The sequence below is a fragment of the Alligator sinensis genome, unplaced genomic scaffold, assembly GCF_000455745.1.
Source record: "Alligator sinensis unplaced genomic scaffold, ASM45574v1 scaffold12_1, whole genome shotgun sequence".
NCBI lineage: Eukaryota > Metazoa > Chordata > Crocodylia > Alligatoridae > Alligator > Alligator sinensis.
Window position 1 is genome coordinate 328213 of NW_005841973.1, and position 18655 is coordinate 346867.

General features: G+C 50.9%; 1 protein-coding gene across 18 annotated transcripts in view; it reads right to left on the reverse strand.

Moving 5' to 3' along the window:
• Window positions 1-18655, reverse strand: part of LZTS3 (leucine zipper tumor suppressor family member 3) — a 115421-nt gene that overhangs the window by 26689 nt on the left and 70077 nt on the right. The window contains exons 1-2 of one of the 18 annotated variants that reach the window (XM_025200658.1): window positions 13437-13533; window positions 12297-12359 (exon numbers count right to left, since the gene is read on the reverse strand). The exons of 9 other annotated variants lie outside the window; for them this stretch is intronic. In XM_025200658.1, coding sequence (XP_025056443.1) covers window positions 12297-12304 — 8 coding nt within the window. In that variant the 5' untranslated portion in view covers window positions 12305-12359; window positions 13437-13533. 8 more of the 18 variants (XM_025200655.1, XM_014518652.2, XM_025200652.1 and 5 more) reach the window with 8 other exon arrangements.

The following is an 18655-nucleotide window of genomic DNA, read 5'->3' on the forward strand; positions in this document are numbered from 1 at the left end:
CTTTCCCTAGCAGTTTTGTTTTTCTTTGTTTCCTACACTTTGGAGCAGGGCACCTAAGTGCTCTGCGACACCCATGAGCAGCTATGGGACTTTGTGCAACATCCTACCTTGCGCTCTCGATCGACCAAAAGAAACATGCACCGGTGGAAGCAAAAGTTTCCTGTGACCGTGGGCCACACTGGAGGGACCTGGAATCATAGGCTGGGGATCCTTAGTTTGAGATCAGAGTCCCCTTATGTTAGTCACAGTATTTCCATATGGGAAGACAAGCCCTACACCAAAGATCTGGGGTATCCCCACAACTGAGCTGGGGTACACAGGGTAGAGGCAAGCATCATTGTCCTCATTCAGCTTAAGGCACAGAGGCCCCAGGATCACACCTCGAGCCAGTGGCAGAGACAAGAAGAACTGCACCAACGTCTCCTCAATCCTGGTCCGGGGGCTTCATCAAAAGACCACCCTTCCTGCCCACCTTAACCTAGTCTCCTCTTTAAAGCCGCTAGATTTGAAATATATCTGCACAGGTGCTTTCAGCGCAAGGTCGTCCTGATTCACCTTATCTCAGCTTCCAGAAGGACTACAGTTACTAAGGCTGTATGTTTCCAAGAGTGGAAAAGTGGAATTACGCCATGCTGGACCCCCTGGATTTAAATGAGAGGTGGTGGGGACCCATTTAAACCCATAAACATTTTGCCTTCAAGTTCTTTGTCTGGATTGCCCCGTTCTTGAAGTTATCCAAAGAATATATAGCATTGGGAGAGACTCAGCCCAGGCATACCACGACGGCAGACAAATAGCACAAGCAACCCTATGGAACGAGGGCACCATACCAGACTGGGACCCAAGACACGGCCCAGAGGCTAAGGTGGCCTATTTGCAATCAGCCCATCCATGCTGTTGCATCACATCTCCACCGCATGTGCTTGGCCCAGTCGTGGGAAGTCAGAAGCATTTCTGTACATGGCTGTCTTCTCTTAGGTCTTAACAGCAGGCTATGTCATTCAACTAAGCCACGCTTCAATATTTAACCAGCTCTTCCCATTCTCTAAGAGCCATTTGATTACCAAGGGGCTTGGAGTGAAAACCCAGAGCAAAGAGACATTATGCAAACACAAGAGAGGACAAAAGAGCCTTTCCAGAACGAATGTTGATCTAACTTCCCGCTTCTGACTCTTTGAATCTGAACTCGTTTTTGTGGGTTTAATAAAAGCGGAAAGAATTCCTTTGTCTGGTTGGATTACGGTCCTATAGGCTTCCCAGTAAATCTCATGAAAGAGCTTGCAGACCCCCAATTAACTGTCTCATGTTGTGATGGAAAAAAGGTGACTCTAATACAGTGATTCTCAACCAGAGCTCTGTGCCTGTCGGGTGCTGTACAATATTAGCACTGCTAGGTGTGCAAACACCTACATATGATTCATAAGAGATTTCAAAGGGGAATTCGTAATGTCCAAACATCCTGATCTGTTGTGGTCGTGGAGTTCTTTGCAACGGAAGAATGGCTCTGCTGTATTTCCAGAGTCGAATAAACAGCACCCCTCCCCTCCCAAAAATGAATGCGATGGCTGGTATTTTCCAAGGGATGCTTGGAATCAAATGAAGTTGAGACCCTCTGCTCCAGGAACATCATACCGACCGAATAATAGAGCTGCCCTTCTCTCTCTTTGGGAATACGAGCCAAAGTAATAGCTAGGGTGATTGCTTTATAAAGAAGAAAGAACTGCGGGGCCCAAAACTGGGTGCGGTAACTCGAGAGGGACTATTTTCTCATGGTTAATTTTTACCTTCACCACAGATTTTCCACATTCTGCACTGGCAAACGGAAGATGATAATATTACGTCTTTTACCCTTGACTAAAGATTTCCTTCCTCCAAGCCCTGGTCAATCAGCTGGTAAACGCTTCAAGGCAGGAATTGCCTCTCTCTGCATTTGTGCACATTCAGGCAAAAGAAAACTTGGGTTTCAGCTGGGACTTGTAGGTGCTACCGAAAGAATAATATTGATAAGAGAGTAAAGCTTGGATAAAGTGGGTCTGAGTATACTAATTAGCTGGCAAAGTCTACAGCCATTTGAAAACAAGCGCCAGATAAGCAGCTGAAGAGTTAACTGCACCCCGGCTATAAAAGTCTAGTTCTGATTTAGTAGGTTAATCGTTAATGCCACAGTAACGAAGGGCTGTGGGTCCCATACCTAGGCTCTGTGCCAGCCCAGCTGTAAGGAGGCAACTGATCCACGGTCTCAGGGATCTAGCACAGCCTGACAAACCGAACGGATCTGCATCTGCTTCATCAAAAGCACGAGGTCTTTGATTTATAAATGAAGGCAGTTTGTCAAGGATATATGAAGATCAAAAAATCTCCCCCCGCCCTTGTTCATACTTGTCTTGTTCTCTGGTTTCATATAGACAAACCGAACATTTGCCAACGCGTGAAAACACCTATTGACCATATTTTTGTGGGACCTACCTAAACGCAACATGTGGGGCTTCGTCTGCTCTTTCTAAGCAGTAATTCACTGGAAATACGATTCCTAGGATGCTGATGGAGGCACAAAGTCTTCCAGCATGATGATGCCACGTAGAAATAGAAATGACGGATGATGAAAATGGGCACGTTAGGAAAAACTATACCTCTTAAGAAGATGAAGGACTCCAGGAAGATGAAGCACTTCAGCTTCCAGCCCAGGAGTCCTTCATTAGCTTTTCTCCACTATATTAAAGGAGATTTGATCACCTGGTATTGGTTTTATAAACCATTAAGTTACCTCTTCATTCTCATTAAAGGAAAAAAACAATCTAAGCTTAAGTCTCCCACTGTCCGGCATTTGCTTTATCCCTCGAATAGTTTCTGGACCTCTTTTCTATGTCCTTGCAACATCCCTTTTAAAATGGATCACCAACATCACATCCAGAGCCACAGACACAGGTGAAAGCATAGCCCTACTGCTATTTCCAGCTTCCCTGAACCCACAAGTCCCAAGATGACCTGGTGGGTTTTCTACCTGCAAACTCAACCTTTATTTTGCCTGTGACCCAAACCAACGAGAGTCAGAGATGCTGATCGAAACAGCAGCATGCTCAGGTTAAAAACAGATTTAATCCGGTGCTGATTGGACCGGGATATATGACTCGCATCAAAACACACGAGGCTTAAATGGCAGTTAACTCTAATCAGCTGCGGTCGTTCGGAGGCAAAGTATTCATTCGGATGCTTCGTGGGTACTTTACGTGGGGCAACGAGCTTGTATGTCTATAAGGTCTGGGGTTTGCTGTGACACAAGATGCTCAAATCCGAATCCAAATGGTTGTGCGGTTGAAACAACGCTTCGAAGGAGACGACGGACCAAGTAAATGAGAACCAGAAAAATAAGCGCATTGCAGATTCAAGCAGAGAAAACGGGCCAAGGTTTCTCTTTTTCCAAGCCTCTGCATCGCTGTGATAGAAGTATGCATACCACCACCAGAAATCCCCATCTGCCTGACAATGCGCTCAAGCCTCTATTCTCAGCCCTCCATGACCCAAGTCCAGACAGGACTCCTGGTCCACCCATAGCTCCTGAGTGTTGAGCCATTATCTTCTGCTCAGCTGCAATTCTCCAAGCAAATGGAAGCTGTGGATATGCAAGGAAGGCAGGAGTGGGCCAACTCCCACCCCGCAAACTACCTGTGCATGGCTGCAAAAGCCATGTCTCCTGCCAAAACAGTGCAATGCCTCGGCAGTCCGACTGATCCATCCCAGACCACTTCCACAAGCGGAGGTCTAACGAAAAGTGCAGCGCCAAAGCCCTTTGTGACGTGGTTAGTTTTGAGCTCAGAGCCAGGTTTTCCAGCTCTGTTTAGCAGCTCCTCAAAGAGAAAGGTCAAAGGCAGAGTGCGGGCGAGAGGCAGGATTTCTGCTCTAATTAAAGCGCCCCCTCGCCTCCTGCAGCACGCGTATAAATGCCCAGAGGGAGCCGAGGCTGGGAAATCAGACCTGCAGGCCGGTTCTACAAGAGACGATGACTATAATTGTTACTGCGCAGTCATTTAGTACTTGCATACTGAAGTACTAAATGACTATGCAGCGACTGGTGTTACCACGCAGTAGCGTCCCCGCACGGCTTCCTGGTGACGAGCTACTACGCAGTAAGCATCTCGTGTAGACGCAGCCACAGTGTACTTAATAAGACCACACTGCCCCCTTCGGTGACTAGAACAAAAGAAAAAAAGCCTGTTATCAGAGACCTTGTCCTTTATACAGGACTGCCTATTACAGGAGCGGGCAAGAAACAGCCAAGAGTTTATTAGACACCTTCCTGATGTATTTCCAGACCAGTCCTGAAGACTGAGCGTTTTCAGAGAGAACCGTGTGATTAAAAAACTATTCTGCAGTCTGGTTTGGCGAGTGAGAAGCTGAAACTCCTGCTTCACAATCACCTCTCCCACCCGCACCAGGCTGGTCTGCTTGCAACACGCTCTCAAGCAGGGTCTCTGCACCTGCTCCGCTACCAGCAATGAACCCAAATTTTTGCCTGGGGTCTGGTCACTGTTTCCAGCCTTTTTTGTGTGTGCCTTTTTATCCAATAACTGTCTAATAGAAAATGCATCAGCAGTCTGGGTGTAGCACAAGTTTAGGCACCTAAGCATTGATGCAATCCAAAAATGCAATGTGCTGAACTGAATATAGGTGCTAATCAGTTGTGGGTTGCTGTGTGACCTCGACAGGATCTAGGCACCTTATTTCCACTTTAGGGCTAGGTGACTGATCTGGATGTTGCCCCTCTTAGATTAGATATCAAAAATGAGATGAGGCTATGGAGAGCAAAACCAGAAACAAGAGGCGAGTTTCTAAGCAACTTTCTCATGCCATAGGGTTTGCTTTCCTAGTCTATGTTTAAAGGATGTGTTCCAGCAAGCAAAATCTAGCTGCATGGCACCGGACCCTGTTTAAACACTGTGCAGAAGAGCTGGGATACACTGTTTGCAGGTGACAAGGGAGCCTGAAGCTCTGGGAATTAAATCCACACAGCTTTTCACTAGAGCGGGGATCAGTCCCAGAATCTCATACTGCTATGGTCCATCCCCATAAGCATTCCCTGGGGTTTCATCCAGGTAGATTCATTTTTCCATGCATTGCCTTAAATTATTATTGTTAAAGGACGTACAAATCCCCATCCCAGAGGTGGCAGAATCACCACGGCAGACGTCCTAGATCTGCGTTGGGCACTGACAGTCTGTGGGAGAGAACCCAACAAACAGCACCCTCGGTCATAAGAAGTGTCCGAACCCAGCCAAAAAAATGATCCACAGATACCTGGCTTCGGGCAACAGCCCTTTGCTGGGTACAACATCCGGTCAAGTCAGTCCAATACCTGCATTCATAATCTTTCCCCAAGTATCTTGAACCCAGCTGGAATAGTTAGTTGTCCCTCTAAGACAGTGGCTGCCTGTATCACACCTCGTAGCCAGTGCTGGAAATAAGCCCCAGCCACTACAGCCCACTTTGTGGGTGACAACCTCCGAAATGAGGGGGTGAAATGCCCTCACACCAGGCTTGAGACATGGGTTTCCACAGTGCACAAGAGCGGTGGGCTTGGGCATACCGAGGTCCCGCGGAGGAGCGGTTCTCAGTCTGTCCGGACGGCGCAGACAGACAACGCACACCCCATCCTATTTCGGATTTTTTAGGTCTAATTAAAAAACCAGAAAGCAGCAGCCAACGATGCTGTTCTCAACCAGCCCGCCTGTCTGCCTTTTGCTTTTCAGCTATGTAAATTAAACCAGTTTGGGTCGATGGCGTGGAGGGAGGTTCTGGCAAAGACCCCGTGGCCAGGGGTCAAGCAGGAAGGCAATCGTTCCAAGAGCAACATTTGCACGTGCTGCTGAGGATGAGAAACAGAGCCTGAAACACAGCTCCTCTTCCTTTCTGCCTGGTAATGAGATGATTACAGCCTTTCACATGCCGAGAGACAACGTTCCCATTAAGGGGCCGTATCAGCTATTTACATAATAAGCAGCAGACAAAAAGACGAGATGGAAAAAAAAGGCCGAATTGCAGCTCTGAGAGACTGAGTTATCACAAGAAGTGGGAACACATGGGATGAGTGCTCTACCGAGCGCCGGACCAGAGATGCTGCAAGAGCAAGAGCGAGGCCCAGCCTCCGACCCGGCCGGTGCACGGATCCTCTCGAGATGCAGAGCAAAGGGATTCCCTGACTGCGACCAACCCCTGGTCCTTCTAGCCCAGGAACCCGCCTCCACCAGCGACTCATACCAGCTGCGAGAAATCTTGTAATAGCTTATTATTTGTATTCTCTTCACATCTAGAAGTCGCAAGTCTCCACCGCTTCCTGCACAACCACGGCGCCGAGAACCAAAAGTACTTGCAATTCCAACCCAAGAGCCAAAAGACGGAGACAGACAGACACGGGGAAGCACAGGAACACAAATCACCCAACGGTGGCTATCGTGGCAGGCAGAGGTATCGTCGCGCTGGCAGCTGAGCTGTTGTCAAGCTTTTCCTAGGCATCAGCAAAGGGGAGACTCGGCGGGAAGAACCGAATAAGCAGCAGCAGGGAGAAAGCACAGGGATAGTTTGAAAATATAGCAAGGCACGTGGAAGCTGGCATCATGAACTGATCAACAGCAACCAGTTCCTAGAAAAGTTTCCTTCCTAAGTACCCAGCTGCCATTTACCCACTTCATAACCAGCGCTCATTTTTGCAGTCCACGTAGATGTCAGGTCTTTCCTGGACTCCTGCTAAGCTCTTTGCCTTAAAACAGGGCTGTCAAAGATGAGCCATGTGCAACGTGCACCAGCCCCAGTGCCGGTCCCAAATGGGTCTGGTCCAGGGCGCGTGCTGGGTCTTGTGTGCAGGGCCAGTCTACGGTCCCGATCCGACCCCTGGCCTGACCCTGTGCCATTTATCCAGCCTGCGGGACCTGCTAAGTTTGATACCCCTGACTTAAAAACACTGCTGAGACCATGAGTTCCACAGACTGGGGGCACTGATGCATCCTGCCTAGTGTGATTGTTACAGAGAAATTCATCCTGGATTTTGCTCTGTAGGTAGGAGCGGACACATTGGCCAGTTCTCCCCACTCAGCTGCCCGCCGTTGGTGCAATTAGAGCGCCACTAGGTGGAAAGGGAGCCTATTGCACTGAGCCGATGGTTACCCCAGGCTAAAAGTAGCCGGGGCAGCACATACGTGGGGTGCAGGTACATGGGGTGCTCCATGCAGTACCTTTACTAAGGGAAAACCATTGCACATTTTTCGAGGGGTAACTTTGCCCGGAGTTTCTCCGAGTTGCTCGATGCACAGTGTTGCTCTGTAGCGTCTGCTGTACGTTTACACTTGGTATTAAGCACATCCTTGCCCTACCCGTGCCCTGCATTTAAATAAGTGGGTGGTTTTGATGGCCCCTTTGTTCTCACGGGAGGAGGACAAAGGAGTGGCAGAACCGCATCTACCTTCTCTATGGCAATCACTGTTGCATAAGCCTCTGCCGTCCCCCCTCTTCGGTCTGCATCCCCCCCACGACTCGCCAGCTGTTTGTTACACAGGTGCTGCCTCTCTCAGTGCTCAGGACAGCCCCATGTTACAGCATGGGCCAGGTCAAGGTCAGGGGCACTGGAAAACCAGCAAGACTGAGGCCAGCAGAGGCACGGGGGACAGCAAGCAGATGGCACTGAATGAGCTGACACCGTCATCACAACCGGAGAGTGACTTTTCAACCAGGAGGGCTTGGGTTATTTTCAGTGGAAGCCTCCCATGGTTCCTCCTCATTGCAGCCGCCTAGACATGGAATAAATGCTGCCTTCTTTACAAAAGCGTGCAAAGCAAAGCAAAGCAGCTGTTGGTAGAGCATGGCCTGGTACCCTGAGCAAACACCGGTCCTTCATCACGTGGTCCTGTCTAACAGCAGCTGGCTTGAAGGGACCCAACATTCACCTGGCCCATTAGTCCTAGCTCTTGATTGCCGGGTGCAGCCTGGCCTGGGCTGCGGGGATTAATACCCCTTGGACCACAGACGCAGTCATTTATAACAAAACCTGCACTGAAGTGCCTGGGCACTAATCCATGGTGCTGCTTACAAAGCAGGTGGGGCCCGTGCCTTGGCATGGATGCTTGAACAGCTCCCTCGGCAGTCCAGGGATGCTCAGGACCGTGGCTGCCCGCGGCCCTGGCAGACAGCAGCTCTAAAGGGTTCTGGGAAGCATCGTAACACTCAGCACTTAATGGGGATGTCTTGTCCCAAGCCTTCTAGCAATCGGTGCTGGGCTCCTGGTCCTCGCTGACCCCAAGCAAACTCTGCCAAACAGGCGAGGTTACCAAGCTCTAATGCTCTGTCTAATTGTACAGAGGAGTTTTACAGCTAGGGTCTGGCAGGGCAAGTCCTGCTTGAAGGATCGGGTACAAAACAGTGATGGTCTATGTCCGGGACGGCCAATCTGTGCGTGTGGCACGTGGCAGACTGCGGAGGGAAGAGGCAGCACGGTGGTTGGTAGGGCAGGGAACAGAAAGCAGAGCAGCAGAGCAGGCAGGGAGCAGAAAACACGGCAGCAGGCCAGGCAGGGAAAGGGGACTGGAGTGGCACTGGGGAAGTGTGCGGGGCTCATTTGTGGCCAAAAGGTTGGCTCTCGCTGGTTTAGGTCGTAGCACAGGATACAGCTCACATCTCACTGCAGACTCGGGCATCGGCTGCACCTGCCAGACAGCAGCGCGGCACTGCTGGACAGTGACAGCAAGCTCTCAGCCCACATCTTCCAACTGCTGCTCTTCCATCCATCCATCCAATCCCAGTACTCTCTCCAGCATTGCAACTGGGACCCTATCAGCACTGGTGTCATGCAGACACTGCAGCACTAGACTGGGAGTCAGAGCCCTGGGTTGCATGCCTGGCTCTCCTGTGTTACTGCAAATGAGACACTTGTCCTTTTGGTGTCTCTCCATCTTTTGTCTCTCTAAGCCACGGGTTCTTCAGGACAGGCCTGTCTCTTGCTTGGTCGGCACCCTGAACCTCTAGCCTTCCTGGGAAGCCTAAACAAGCCAGGCTTCACTCCTGCAAGGGCTAAGGGTGGCTTTTGGTTACCTGCGCTCAAGGCGTTAATCACAGAAGTCGCTCGGACACAAGCGGAGGGAATCCTTGGCGTTTTCCTGTCTTGCTCACCAGTGCTAAGCCTGGACCCAATCCAACACCCCTGGGAGGGGATCTCAACCGCAGGTACCGACCTTGGCTCAGACCCCTGGGACACCCTACCAGCTCCGAGTGCTCAGCTCACAACATCAAACCCCTGCCCCCAGTTCTTAAGGCAGGGGAAAAAAATCTAGCAAAGCACTGCCGTGGCCTTGAATGGCTTCTGTAAGAGAACAGCCCGGCCCAGAGGACTGAACGGAGGAAGCAGGATAGCAAAGGGATCCTTGTGCAAACCCCACGTTGCAGGAGCAAACATCTGCAGGGCTGAAGTTCTATAGGCATTTTATTCTAGGAGCCTCCTAAATGCTGGAGGGGAGCAACACGTTTCAAGGGAAAAGGTTGCTGACGAGATGGGCACCACAGCCTATCTACGGTCGACAGCAGTGGTTCTCGATCTTTTTAGATTTGCAGCACCCCGGGATAGACCCACGACACCCTCAGAAAATGCCAGCTCTTAGTTTTCATTTTCTTTTGACAACAGAAAAATAATAGAGCAGTTCTTTCTGTCGCAAAGGACTCAGCAAGACCACCGCTGTGGATTCCTATAGCCTTGCACCTCCTTTATACCAGAGGAACCCAGAGCATCTCCAATGAAATTGGAGCAAATGGACCCCCAGCTTAACTCCCCCATTTCCTCTTAATTTCACCCAGAAAATCCTTCTGTGGTGGAGCCCAGAGCAAGGGCAGGAGATGAACTAGGTAGTGGCACCCCATCAACCCACTGTCCCTTTGGTAGCCTGTCCCTCCAACCTGAGCTAACCACAATTCAAGCTGTGTCTGTAAGTAGTTGTCGCCACCCCTCTCCCCCCAACCTGTTTGGATGGGGGTCAAAGCCTGGGACATTCAGCCGCAGGGTAAACCCAACGACCCCAACAGTCTGTCCTAGCCAGCCAGCCTGCCAAGATACCCGTCACACCCAGGGGTTGGATCCCAAACGCTCACGAGAGGTTTGCAATAATGACAGTATAACTTGGGAGGGGTTTCATAGATTTCATAGACATCAGGGCTGGGAGGGACCTCGGGAGATCATCGAGTCCAGCCCCCTGCCCCAGGGGCAGGAAGTCAGCTAGGGTCGAAGGATCCCAGCAAGATGCACAAGCTTCTTAAAGGAGTCCACTTTATAGATGCTTTCTGGTATGCGAACCTTCAAGGCCCACGTTTTTTGCCGCTAAAAACCCTAATATGGGCCCTATTTGGGGGTGCAAACAGTAAGAAACTTTCTTAAAATAAAGGGCATGATTCTTGGGGTGTCTGAGAAATGCTACTGCACAGCTCGCCGAGTCGCGAGACAGGGCGACCCGTGGCCTCTTGGCAGAGCATGCGGTGGCAATGCCACAGATGAGCGACGTGTTGCTATTAAACAGCCCTCGCCTGCAATGTTGAAGAACAGGTTAGATAAGCCTTAAAGGCCAGATTCCCCGTTATGATCGGGCCCTTGGTGCCTCACAGGTAGCACAAAGGAGCCGGATGCTGGCTGCAAACAGGCAGTGGAAAATTCCCCTGGCAGAGGGACTCTGTGCTGACGCAAACCTGCCCGAATCAGCTTCTGAGCCACCCGCTTCCATCATCTCCCACCCCCCGGTGTCGGGGGCACCGGGAGCTTCGCTCTGTGCACTGCCCGCTACGGTAGGGTCTTCCAGGACCCACTGCCATGATAAAGCATCCTAGGGGCTGCCCTAAATTACATTGGAGATTAAAGGCCAGATTCCTGCTATTACCCCAGTCTGTGATACCACCGCCTGTCCTCTTTTCCATGCCAGGCAGAGCCGAGCTACGAGGGAAATGCTCGCCCAACACCTCCCACGAGGAGTTAGTCTCGTGTCCTGCCTTCTGACTTGCAGGGTCAGGGAGCAAACTGAACTTTGCTGGCCATAGTACCCGACTGCCACGTGCCATCCTTCCACACCCAGCTCCTACTGGTACCACTCTGCTTCCCGCAGACTTGACGGATGGGCTCATGCACATCAGACACACCAGGCAGAAAGGCCACGGGGTCGTCCCACATGGCCAGCCCTGCGCGGCAGCATCCCTCCCCATCCAAACGCATTCGTGACACGTCACAGCCACAGCCACACGCACAGCTGGGAATTGCTTTGCTCCCAGATGCGTCAAGCCTGTAGCTGGACGTTGGGTCTAGACGACTCGAACGCTCAGGGTGTTTGGAGGTGGGCCTCTGGTTGCTTTCTGAGGAGGGGCTGGGCAGCTCCTGTGAGCTGAGGATCCTACAGGACCAAGCCTTACATTTTCCTCTGCTCTGGGGCTTGCTTTAAGCCCCTTGCCCAGCGCCTGCTGACAGGCCCTTCTCTGTTAGATAATACAAGCCTCTGATGCCACGGGGGATCCCAGGTTTGAGATGCAGACAGAACAGCGCCGTCATCCTCTTCCCCAAAACACTGCTGATCCCTGTGCTAGGTGCTGTACAAAGAGAGGAGCAGCAGCTGATCCTAATGCTCCTGGGGGCTTAAACTGGCTGAGGACTTGCCTTCAGCTCATCCATGAGACCGCAAGACACAGAAGGCAATGAATGGCCTGGAATTGCCCTAGTCCTGTGGCTTCCAGGTGGGTTTTGCATTCCTCAAAAGGATGGCTTTGGGTGGCAAGGCCGCGTCTGACTGCTAAACCCGGGAGGGAGCCAAGAAACTCTTTTGCAGTGCACGGGCCAGGTCCTCAGCTGGCATGAAATGGGGTAAGCGCTCCTGTCTGGCTGCACCTGAGGCCGAAAACAGGCCAGCCCCCTCCCTCCCCCAGATGCCTGGCAAGAAGGCAATGCCACCGCCAGGCTCCAAAACATTTGCGTGGGAAAGGGTGGGGGACTGGGACAAAAAAAGCCCAAGAAGGCTGTTTACAAACCCTGCCCGCTTTCAGGTGGACCTGCCGTGGCCTCTCATACCAGCGCATTAATGACTCCCGATTGTGAATCCACCTGAGATTTATAATTAACTCGGTAGGAGGAATTTCAAGGGCAGGCATACAGCACCTGCTTTGAGCACTTTTGCTGGCACTGGAAGTATGCTAGTTATCCATTTCCCTTTTGCCCCTCCCTGCATGGGAGAGGCCTGGCTGGACGATTAGGCCAGGTCTCTGCTGCTTTACCAATCTGGCTGTCATAAATAGTATACCTTTGCATCCTTTGTATGGGGATCGGCTCCAAGACACGGACCAGCAGCCCATTGTGTTAAGTGCTGTGCAAATGAACAAAGGTGAGATGAAGGCATGTGCGTGGGAGGAAGACTGAAGGAGTGACCCCCACTTGAGGGCAAAGCTAATCCCAGCATAGCTCCCTGGACTTTGCTGTTCTGACCGTGGATTGCTCACCTATCTTCCACCGATTGCTCACGTATCTAATGCTAGGAGGGACGACAAGCACGCTGCAAACTAAGGCAAGACCCAAGGAGCCTTAACACAGTCTTGTTCAATGCTTTCAAGCTGACTTGCCCCATGGTACTTTCCTGCAGATTAACTTCTCCATGGCAATTAGGTAGTGTTAAAGTGCACTAGCCATGTGAGAGACGAGGCTTGTCCAACTGCAGTCCAACCATGCAGTTGGTCCAATAAAAGATATCACCCCCAAAAAGTCCTCTTTGGCTGCGGGAAGTCAAACAGTTTTGCTCCCCTAAACACCACTCCCACATCCCAGAGGCAGCCCCTGCTTCTCCAGAAGGGCAATCCGTTTGCTGTTGGAGCTCAAGAGGATTCCCCATTCGCCGCCCAGGCCCTCTGCATGCAGTAGGGTAGCTCTGAGTCTCAACTAGCAGAGGACAAGGGGGGGGCTTGCATGCTACCAGGTCACTGCCGTGCAAACTCCCCCCCCAACACCCCCCGCCACCTCTCCGAAGCAGTCAGCTCGGGGGTGGAAAGCCAGCGCCAGCACACGGCACCACCGAACAAACAATACAGGCACGAAAGGCAAATAAAAGACGGCACGACGATCATGCCTACGCTTCTAGCTGCTTTTGATGCAGGCACTGGGGGTCTGCACAAGCAGCATTTGGGAGGAAGGAATTAAGTGTGGGGGGAGGACAGCTTTGCTGCAAACAGCGCAGGAAGCCAGCGGCTAATCCCGGCATAACTTGGCTTGCTCTGACCCCCTGCCTGGCTGCATAGATGCTCTCCCTGCATGCTGGGCTGTTATAACTCCCTGGACCCAGGGCCATGCTCCCGGACCAGCATGGGCTCTTGCAAAGAAGCACCTTTGCTGCACCATCCCCAGCCTGGAGCCAACAAGGCTTTTTGGGGACGAGGAGCCAGGTGGGCATTACCTCTGGGATGCAGAGCCCTTCCTCCCATGCTCTGCTTGCAGGGCTGCGGGATGGCTTCGACCTGCTCCCTGCCTGCAGGGACTCGCAGAAATACCTGCTGTAAACAAGAAATCACCTGTTGCCAGTAGTGCGGGCAGAGCTGCACCTCTGCAGGCCTGATTGGCTAAAGCCAGCAGGCTCTTCACGCCCTGAAGTCCCATTAACTCTTCCATGGCAGGCAGAAAGCTTGCAAAGCCAAGGTAAAATCCTGCTTACTACAGCCCAGGCACATCGCGTCCCCCCGGCCTTCTCTCCTGCACCGGAGAATCACAGCCACGCAGGAAAACAGGGCTCAGGAAGTCACCTAGTGCAACCTCCCGCTCAAGGCAGGATCAGCTCAGCCGCGTCTCCGTCTAACCTGCTCCAAAACGCTTCCAGGGATGGAGATTTCACAACTTCTCTAGGCACCTGTTCCAGTGCTGGACCACCCTCAGAGGGAGAACATTTTTCTTAATAGCCAGCCTAAGTTTCCCTTGCTGCAGTTTTGTCCCGTTCCCCTGCGGCCGCAGAGAATAGCCTGTCCCAGCGGTTCTCGACTTTTTGAAACACAAGGCAGCCCCTCTGTAACCTTTCTGAGTTTAGTGGCACTCCCCCTCCCTCATTTCAAGGATGGGGCGCAGCCACTTTTCAATGACGGAAGAAAAAAATAGAGCAATTCTCATGCTGAAAAGGACTCAGAAAGACTGAATGCTTTGGACACTCTGGTTTCCTATTTGAAATCCCTGGGTTTATTGTGTGCATCACGTGTAGGTGTTTGCAGATCTAACAATGCTAATATACCATGGCACCCCACAGCCTTTTTAAAGGCTCATACAGCACCGGGGTCTATCACCACCCTCGATGTAACCAGCCACCTGTTACGAATTGGCAGACTGTCATCACATCTCTGCTCGCTCTTCTGTTCTCTTCTCCAGGCTAAATAACACCAGCTCTCCCAACCTTTCCTTGCAAGTCCTGTTTCCTAAACCTCCGATCGTTTTTTTGCTTTTTGTTGGACTCCTCCCAAATTTTCACATCTTTTCTACAAGCGTGGTGCCCAAAACTGGGTGCAGTATTCCAAGTGAGGCTAAATAGGATGGAAAAATCACTTCCCCTGATCTAGAAATGACGCTTCTGTTAATGCACCCCTGGATGCTATTCACATTTCTATTTGCCACAATACTACTCTGTTGACTTGCCGTCTACCATACCCTGGGATCCTTGTTGCAGGACTGCGACCCTAGACAGTTCCCCAGTTTGCATTTGTGCACTGGACTGTTTCTACCTAAGTGCAGGATTATTAACTTGCCCTTATGGAATTTCACCCCGTTTAATTCAGACAGTTTCTCTGAATTATCAAGGTAATTTTTAATCCTACCCTCCAAAGTATCTGCTATCACACCCCGCGTGGTATCCTCTGCAAACTTACTGGATATGCATTCAGTCCTATCCTCTCATTCATAATGAACATGCTGAACAGTGCCAGACCCAGAGAAGACCCCTGGGGAACCCCACTTTGATACTGAGCCCTTGATGACTACTCTCTGAGCACAATAATGTACCTAACCTCACAGTAGTGTCCTCTAGACTGTATTTCTTTAGCTTACTAATGAAGAGACAGAGTTTAAAGACCTGCTAAGGTGCATGCATCTACCACTCTCCTACCCAGTGCAGGACCTGGTCACAGAAGGGAACCAGGCTGGCTCAGGATTTTGTTGTTTAGTCTCTTCCCTACAAATACAATAAAAAATCCCGGAAAAGAACAAAGGTCTGGATTTTCCAGTGTGAGTTTGGGTGCCTCAGCTCTGGGGAACTTCATTAGAGACCCCTTGGAAAAAAAAAAAAAAGGAGAGGTCTCTTTTTCAGAAAGCACCTGCCCTTTGGGAGCCAAACACCCACATCCACGAAGCACTTCTGAAAGGCCTGGTCTAAAGCCCCATAAGTAATGGCTCATATCACCCCCCAACCAACACCCACATCCTATAACTGCCACCCTTATGTATTGCTATACTGTGCATCGCATCTCCCACACAAAATGCATTCTGCAATGCTTTCTAGGAGTTATATAGCGTGCATGTGATCGACTGATATCATTCCTATAAATATATCCCAGTGGTAAGCTCATTGGAAAGGGCTGAACAATTTTGGGTCACTCATCAATGGTTAAAATCAAAGTGCAATTACTTAGTTTTTCAAAAGATTTGCCTTGAATCTGAAATGACAGCTGACTGATTTCTTTGTAAGGACTTCAGCACAGGAGCTTTCTAACATCACTGGGTTTAACCTTCACACCTGCAGTTCTTGATTTGGGCATTTATATTTATAGGCAGGCACCAGCTTTAAGGTCTGATTTAGAATCAGAAAACATCTATAACATCCTACGATTTTCTTTAACTCATAACTCTTCTTCTTCTTCGTCTTCTTTTTTTTGAAGTGCGCTGAGATCTGGAAAAGAAGCCAAGCCTGACATCTGGAGAATGCTGTATCTTCAAATAATATTTAATATATAAATATACCTTTGAATATATTCAAAATGTCAATATATTCAAAACCGTGCCAACAATTTAGTGGATAGTTTCTGAACAGATGTCAACCAAACAAAGAACATTTCAATCTCAAGAAGAACTTGGTGGAGAAAGTTAGATGCAACTAAGGAAAGAGCTAACAACAGACCTGGAACTGGGTATTGGCCACTATGGCAACTTTCCTTTTTCAGCCTAACTGCAGGCTAATGATAGCATTTCATTTAACCTGTCTGAGATGATGTAGAAACAGGTGCCATTTTTCAAAAGGTGCGCTATCCTCCACCCTTCACAAGGAAGTTTGCTGGAACAGAGTGACTGAGTTGCTGTATTTTTTTTAAAAACGCCAGAACAGGCCAGTCTTGGGTTGTGGCTGGGTAGTAGTTTAACGCATGGGTTTCCCTTCTGAGACCTAATGAGACAGAGACATGGATGGAGGAGAACAGGGAAGGAGTCTTTGACCATGGAGGAGACAAAACAGCAGCATCCCCCCAAGAGACCCCATCACTGCTTGCAGCGACAGATACAGAAGACGCTGGCAGATGCATCAAGCAATGCTCTTGGAAAGACCCACTTCCCGGTAGCACAGCAATCCTGGCAGTGAATGGTGTGGGGTGGGGGCTTGCACAGGGATGCTAATTATGTGAAAATTTAACGAGATGAAAACACAGCAGCTTCCCCTTGTGTTTTCACTGGCTCTGACAGTGCTATGGCATCCAGGCCAGCCCCATATCCCTCCCATATGGAGGGTGTGAGATGCTTTAGTATCTCCACTCCTTTGGCTGTGTAGACTCTCCCAGGACCTATAACGCCAGACGAGGAATGAACACAGAACAGCTACCCTGGCGCCAGATCCATTAGTTAGTGCCATGTTTTATTGACCTGCAACCTGCACGTGGCAGAGGGAAGCGGTTCACAAGCTCCCCTGCTAAGACAGGAGCAACATCTGCCGCAGCAGCTCTCCGGGGTGGCAGTAAGCAGGACACTTTTCTCTCTCAATATTTTAGTCCAAGAGGTAAATCCAGGGTCAGTCCCCATTTATCTTCCTGAATAAAACATAGGGAGGTAAAAATAGCCTGTGTCTGGGAGACGTGCTGCAGAGGAACCCCTAGTGACACCGTGGGCTCAGCTCTCACGCGCTGGGTGGAGGATGCCTGGATGGCAGGACAGCATGTCACCATGCTGCAGCCCCATGACTGCAGGGGCTGAGCGCCTTCCCTGATGGCTTAATCCAGACCATGCTAAACAGCCACGCTGGACAGCAGAGACAGAGTATGGAAGGTAGAAAGCCAGCAAGGACAACAGACTCAGTTCACGTCTGGCAGCCTCAATAAAGCTCCTTCTTTATATTCAGGGCAGCTGAGTCCTGCCTCTTCTCTGCACGGCAAGGATGGCAGTGCTGACAGCTCAGTGCACGAGCTGAGACTCACCCGGCATGCAGCAAAACCTGGATATGGGTCTGTCTGTTTAGACAGATCACGGACGCCTGGGGCTTCTGCAGATGCGCTCCGGTGCCGTTTCCGTCGCATCCTTTTGGGTCGGTCGACATTGCGACAGCAGAGAAATCGCCAAGACAGCAGGTCCTACCCACCCACTCTGTGTGCGTCGATCCAGAAATGAGGTGGCGCGGATGCTGAGGGACACCTCCAGCACTGGGCCCAAGGCTCGGGTTTCGTACTTCGGGGGGTCCCCGTAAGCTCATTTCTGGGGTGACGCGTGCCAAGTAGAGCAGGGCTTATTCTTTCAGCAGCAGGAGAGGTGTAGGCATACCCTGCGTGCCAAGCTACTGACCCTGCTTATCACCTGCTCGCCCATCACTGCTTTCTAGCAGCGCTGCACCATGGCCAAAGTCATCTCATCAATAGCTCTTGTCACATAGCAGCAGCTATCCAGATGTGAGCGCAGGAAGATGGGATGTGACCTAGCTGTGTAGCACTGCTGGGCCTACCAAGACCAGACAAGCTTCTGCTTTCCAAGTCTGGGAGAGCAAAGGATGTGCTTGCTTCTTGGTTGTGATGGAGTACCTTCAGGACCAAGGCTTAAGACATCTGGGGTTACAGCAGTTTTTTGGCTGGAGACTTACCCCTAGTGTCTGGGTCCAGACGGTAGAAAGAGAGAGCTGGAAGGGCCCTCAGGAGGTCACCTAGTCCAGCTCCTGGCTTGAAGCAGGGTAACCCCAGTCTAAGCCACTCCAGACCAGTGTTTGTTGAACCCAGTGGTGCTCAATGGCATGGGGCCAGATCCTGAACTGGATCCAGCTACCAAGTGACCCTGCACAACGGCACAATCCGGTGTGTGGGGTCATGTCACCCAGCCCACAGGTGCCCCAAAGGTCTGGAAATCTGGCAGCAGGGGAGCCGTGGCAGGGTGAATAGCTGCAACCCTGGGAGCAGTTCACACCGCTGCTGCTCTCTCCCTGCCAGATTTCCAGACCTGGGTGTGGGACAGCTCTGCAGGCCGAATCCAGCCCGGGGGCCAAAGGTTGAGTGCTGCCTACTCTTAGAAACTCCCAAGGATGGGGTGTCTACAGTCTCTCTGGGCAACCAAATCCACCGTGTGGAGCGACTGCCTGTTAAGCCCTTTGCAACCTGCATGGGATGCAATATTCCTCTTCACTCCCTGCCCTTCCTGATCTCCTGTGGGATGATGTTGTGCAGTTGGTGCTGGTCCAGATTCATT